Consider the following 6,417-nt stretch of genomic DNA (forward strand, 5'->3'; position numbering starts at 1 on the left):
ATTTTGCCAGTACTTCAATGTGAAATCTAACAAATTTAAAGATCTTTTAACTTAATGTCTTTCGGATACTTTGAAGACAAGGACTCAAACTAAATGGGTCCTCATCCATGCCAAATGTTAATGTTAGCAATTAGGAGATGCTCAAACTAAGAGAGAAGAGATACTGAGATATAAACAAACACAGTGCATTATCAAGCAACTTACCCAAAACCAGAGAACACAGATTAGCCCCATTTATCAAGTCAGCAGTGATGCACCCAAATGTCATGGCTTCATAGTCACCTCAGCAACCTCCAAATCAATACCCTGCACAGCCAATGCCTTGATCTGTATTTGATAACTTGGTCACTATGCGTCCCTTCTCATTAGATGGTACATTTATCCTTCCAAAAGGCAGCACAAAACTGTTCTTCTTAGCAGCAAGAGAAAAGATCAAGCCAACCATTTCGGATATCTACCCAAAAAAAAAATTTTAATTAATATTAGAGAAAGAAAGAATATTCCCAAGGAAATGACAGCAACAAATTGTTCTAACGAATATACAGAAGAAAGTCGACTCAATTACTTCTTTGTTGATGTAATCAATAATCAACTTGTAATTTTCCAGAACAATTGAAGAATATCATCACCAATAATCTTCACAAGAGCAATTCCCATCCTTGAAATGATGGAAACGGTTTGAATCCCTCACAACAATGTCCCTCACAGTGATCCTTGATATGAGCTTGGTAGCATTGTGACAATCCCCACAAACCCGCAAATTCTTGAAAATTCGAATAGGAGTATTGGGTGGGGTGCTAATAATCCCAAATGCAATAGCGAGCCTCTCACTATGACTCATGAGGATATGCTCCTTCTCATCTTCCTCAACATCCTGTAATACGAAGCTAAAATCGGGCACATAACCAAGGCTCTTCATCTTAGCCAATAGTACCCCCAACTCATTGTAGATATCCTCAATTTGTGGGTGAGACTGATTCCCAGTGTAAAATACATGGACTTTATTGTTCAGCTCAATTGAGCTCCAACCAGGGGTCTTCTTCAATCCCCTAGATTTTGCCAGTGATCTTACATTGTCCACCACCTCCCACTTCCCAATGTTAGCATAAATGTTTGATAATAAAACATAGTAGCCAACATTCCCCGAATCCACTTCAAATAAGCGATCCGAAGCAAAAGTCCCCAATTCAACATTGCCGTGAATCCTGCAAGCACCTAGAAGAGCACCCCAGACAGAAGCATCTGGTTTAACAGGAATGTTCTTTATAAACTCATAGGCACTGTCCAACTGCCCTGCTCGACCAAGCAAGTCCACCATGCACCCATAGTGCTTCAAACTAGGTACAATCCCATAGCGCTCCTGCATCAACTGAAAGCACCATTGTCCCTGTTCAACCAAGCCTGCATGACTGCAGGCTGACAACAGAGATACAAAGGTGACATGATCAGGCTTAACCCCCTCGTCTTGCATTTTCTGGAAAAGGATTAGTGCTTTCTCACCATGTCCATGAATTCCATGACTTGATATTATAGCATTCCATGGGACTGAACTCCTATGAGGCACTTCAAGGAATAAGTACATTGCATCATCTAACCTCCCACATTTGGAGTACATGTCCATAATACAAGTACCCACGAAAACATCCACATGGAGACCGGTCTTGATTGCTCGTCCATGGATTCTCATACCATGTTGCAAGGCTCCTAATTGGGAGTACGCTGGCAGAATGCTTACCAATGTTCCTTGGTCTAGTATTATTCCCCTGCAGCCTTCAAGCATGTGGTAAACCTCAACAGCCTCACTTGCAAGACCATTTTGAGTATAGCCTGTGATTAAAGTATTCCAGGAGATCACATCTTTGACCTGCATTCCTTCAAAGACCCTTCTTGCAGAGTCAATATTGCTCAATTTAGCATACATATCAACAATTGCATTGCCAATGACAGTATCTTCTGTAAGCCAACCCCGCCTCATGATAAAACCATGTATAGCCCTGCTGTTATGACAATCCCCAGATTGAGAAACTATGGATGCTAAGCTCACCAGAGTCAACACATCAGGTTGAAAACTGTTCTGCTTCATCTCAACAAAAAGGTCAAGAGCTGTGATTAGGTAATTGTTCTGCTCATGTGCCGCAATGATTGAGTTCCATGATACCAAGTCTCTCACCAACATTTGATCAAAGTTACGACTTGCAGACCCCAAGCAGCCTAATTTGGCATACATGTTAATCAAAGCATTGGACACAAACACATCAAACTCCAACCCATGCTTGATAACATACGCGTGAATCAACATTCCCATCAAAAGATTGTCCAATGGAGCACAAACAGGAAGAACACTGGAGACAGTAACCGAATCCATCTTCACCCCTTCCCAGATCATATCCTCAAACACATCCAATGCCTCTGGGGCCTTCCCACTTTGACAAAATCCAGAAATCATTGCATTCCATGACCCCAAATCTCGAATGGTCATTTTATCAAACACCCTATGAGCATCACTCACAAGCCCAAGCCTTGAATACATATGAATCAATGAAGCAGCCACAAAGACATCCGGGATAAAACCCAATTTCAAAACCCAACAGTGAATCTTCCTGCCATCGCCTAGATCATTACAAGCTTTCAACACGACAGGGAAAGTAAAGAAATCAGGTCGAACACTCGATGTTGTGAGCAACTGGTAGTAACAGTCCAGGGCTTCATGGAAACATCCAGTACGAACATAACTAGAGATCATCGAATTCCAGGCAAAGATATTTTTTTTACGAATTTGTTCGAAGGTGAGGCGAGAGGAGACGATATCGCCGACGTTGGCATATAGGTTGACAAGCCTGGTTGAGAAGAAGATGTCCTGGGCATTCCCAGAAACCAGAAGAAGCGCGTGGAGGCGTTTGGCGAGGTGGATTTTTGTACAGGAGAGGAAGAGAGTATTAAAATTGAAGTCTTCGGTCTTGATTTCGAGCCCATTATTTGGTAAAGCTTGCAGAGATGCGAGTGCTGCTGCATAGGAGAATGGGTAACGGGATTGGAAAAAGGAGAGAACATTTGAGATCCTCTTACCATTCAATAGCCGTATCAATCTGGGTTTCAAAACCATAAATGAAGCTCAGACTCTGCACACACGAGAAGAAGAGTGAGAGTGAGAGTGAGTGAAACTGACAGAGAGTCCTGGTCCTGGATTATATACGATTTTGAGTTTCTTCGAGTTAAAAATGAAGGATGGAGACATGGGAAGCACCTCTATTTTTTATTCAATATCAGTTTACTCCAAGCGTACTCTTACAGTCGGATTTTTATCGCCCCAGTTCGTTTTGCTTCCCTCATTGAACTGCCCATTCCATTGGATCCCAAGGAATGGCAATGAGATTAAGGTTGATAAAGCAAACTGGGTGCCGCCTTACCCCTTGCTATGAAGAGGCGGTTTTAAGGATCGGGAATTGGCCAATGACCGATTCGGTCTCCCATTCCGCGTTTTAAAACCCACAACAAGGGATGCAAGTTGTTATCAAAAAATATAGGGTTTTTCAGAATTACCATTCCAAAATCTTTCATATTTATTATTACCCCCCCCCCAAAAACTTTGAAACAACTGTTACCCTTCCCTGTTGCATACTAATAACTAATTGGCCCCCACCGTTACAGACCCGTAACGGCGGGGGTTAGTCGTGACAGTGTGCCATTGTCACGGATTTTTTAGGACCAAAATGTCCTTTTTGGGGTGGTAATTGTAAAAAACTCCCACCCCATCACCACCGTCCCTTCTCCTCCTCCTCCTTCTCCTTCTTCTTTGAGTTGCAGAGGCACCAAGCCAGTGTCAACCCCATCCCCTGGGCTCCGCACAGTTCTTCTTTGAGGTTTCTTCTTGAATCTCTGAGATCTGGAACAACTGTCTTCTGGGTTCTTTCTACAGTCATTTGTCTCGACCTGAAGACCCTTGAATCTTTGGGATCTGGAACAACAGCTTTCTGGGTTCTTCCGATTTGGAACCGAACAGAAATGCAAAAAACTCCATTTTTCTTTTCAAAAAACAAAAAACTCCATCTTCCCACCGACAATACACAGGGAGGCCGGAGGTGGGAGGAGACAATAGCTTTCTTAAAAAAAGAGGGTTTTGAGAAGAAAAAAAAAAATCAAAACAGAGAGAATCAGTTTACAGGGGAGTGCTTCAAGGAGATGGGTTTTGGGTTGTAGGGGTGGTTCTTTATTTATTTATTTATTTATTTTTGTAAATTGATTATCTGTGGGTTTGCATACAGGAGAACAAAGAGATTTACAGGGGATTGCTTCAAGGAGATGGTTTTTAGTTGCAGGTGGGGGTTCCTTGGTTGTCTCTGGGGATGGGAAAAATTGGGACTTGAAATATCCCTAAGATCGACCATCTGGTAGAGACTCCATCACCGCCGCCCTTCGGGTGTCTGGTCGTGGGCATTAGACCCATTTGAAAGCTCCAGGTCTTTGCAATGCAGCTGATGATGTTGCTTCTGTTTCTTTCTTTTTTTTTCTTTTGTTTTTTCTGAATGTCAGTCGCTTGCTATTCTTCTTCTCTGTTTTAGTCTCCGCCTTCCTTCCTTCTTTTTGCTTCTTCTTCTACTCCCATTGTTTTTTAATGTTTTAAGGAGAAGGGAAAAACAAAGTGTTGGAAAATAGTCAGAAATACGAAAAAAAAGGCATAAGTGTAGCAACACGAATTTGCCATTTGCCAAAAAGAAAACAAGCAAAATCCGAAGCAGAGATGATAGGAGAGAGAGAGTCTGGACTACATATTTCCTTCAAATAATATTATCGATTGGATCTAACGTCTTCTCTGTCTTGCAGATGTGGCAAGAACTGTGCGGAGCCCAGGCGATGGCGTTGACGCTGGCTTGGTGCCTCTGCAACTCAAAGAAGAAGGAGAAGAAGGAGAAGAAGGAGGAGGAGGAGGAGAAGGGACGGTAGTGATGGGGTGGGAGTTTTTTACAATTACCACCCCAAAAAGGGCATTTTGGTCTTTAAAAATTTGTGACAATGGCACACTGTCACGACTAACCCCCACCGTTATGGGTCTGTAATGGTGGGGGCCAGTTAGTTATTAATATGCAACAGGGGAGGGTAACAGTTGTTTCAAAGTTTTTTGGGGGGGTAATAGTAAATATGAAAGATTTTGGGGTGGTAATTGTAAAAAATCCAAAAATATATATATATCATCCCCTCCCCTCTAAATTTCCTTAGGGAAAAAGTTCTCTCTCCAGGAGTATGGCCTACGCCAGCACTCCCATGAGTCTATCTCTCTCCTCCCTATGTGAAAAGATACATTTATCCCCTTGTTTTAAAGAGGAGAGAGATAGACACATGGGAGTGCTGGCATAGGCCACACTCCCGTACAAAAAACTACTTCCCATTTCCTTAATATAAACCCAATACCCAAGTTTTGAAAAATGACAATGCCCTCCCCTACTTTTTAAAGATTCTATCAACCGTACCCTAACCGTTAAAAAACGCCATTAAGTGATGACGTGGGCATATCCAATTTTTCTAAAATCCAAAATTACCCTTAATATAATTTAATTCCTATTTTATCCTTTCCATTCCATAACCCCTCTTTCATATTTTTCCCCCAAAACCCCTTTTTCTCCTCTTCATCATCTCTGCATTTCTTCCCCTTCTTCTTCCGCCAGCCACCACTGCTGCCTCCTATCTCACAGAAGGGGCAAATGGTGCCATGGCCGAAGAAGGGGTCGACAAGGGCATTGGAAGAGGAGGAGAACGAAGGATGCTGAAGATGAGAGGGCAGAGCTCGTAGAAAACCCTTGATAGCTCATCTTGGCTTCTCCTCATCTTTCGAGGTACAAAATAGACGATAAACCATCGAAACCCTAAAAGCCTAAACCTAAACAATCAGTAACCAGAAGAAGACGACTACTAGAGCAAAATGGAGAAACAAAAAAAGAGAGATAGAGAGAGAAACAAAGAGCAACTGCAAGGGGGCGAATGAGATGTTGGTAAAAGCCACCCACCCTTTATTAAGATCTTTTATGTTCCTACAATTGAGGCTAACGGATAAACTCACATACTAAGCCTCAATTATATTTTGGGTAAGTTTTTTACCTCTCTTGTATACTTTATAGACTTTCACCCCTATCTCTCATCTCTGATGATACAACTATAGTTAATGGTGATTGGAGAAGGCTGAGATCAGAAAGAGATATATACTCTAACTGAATTGCAAGTAACAGGATTACGGTTGGATGGTTTTAAGAGGAGTTTCTCTTCTTCCAGAAAATGAAGATGAGAGAAGGAGAGAGACGATTTAAGCGACAACGCGTCTTTCTAATTAATTCTTTCTTTCAGAAGTTTTAAGAAGAGAAGGGTGGGGTTGTTGTCTGATGCAAAATGTAGAGATAAATGATGATGTCGTGTCACTGGGAGTGTTCT

At 42.0% G+C, this 6,417-nt stretch overlaps 1 protein-coding gene across 2 annotated transcripts in view; it reads right to left on the reverse strand.

Moving 5' to 3' along the window:
• Window positions 1-3,157, reverse strand: part of LOC122646555 (pentatricopeptide repeat-containing protein At4g33990) — a 42,092-nt gene extending 38,935 nt beyond the window's left edge. The window contains exons 1-2 of one of the 2 annotated variants that reach the window (XR_006330647.1): window positions 566-3,157; window positions 205-454 (exon numbers count right to left, since the gene is read on the reverse strand). Coding sequence is in view for 1 of the 2 variants with exons in the window: in XM_043840126.1 (XP_043696061.1) it covers window positions 626-3,103 (2,478 nt within the window). In the remaining variant the exon portion in view is untranslated. Of the gene's footprint in view, window positions 1-171; window positions 455-565 lie in introns of those variants that run through there. The other variant, XM_043840126.1, reaches the window with a different exon arrangement.
• Window positions 3,158-6,417: the final 3,260 nt, after the last annotated feature.

This window comes from Telopea speciosissima, chromosome 11 (genome assembly GCF_018873765.1).
Source record: "Telopea speciosissima isolate NSW1024214 ecotype Mountain lineage chromosome 11, Tspe_v1, whole genome shotgun sequence".
Taxonomy (NCBI): Eukaryota; Viridiplantae; Streptophyta; class Magnoliopsida; order Proteales; family Proteaceae; genus Telopea; species Telopea speciosissima.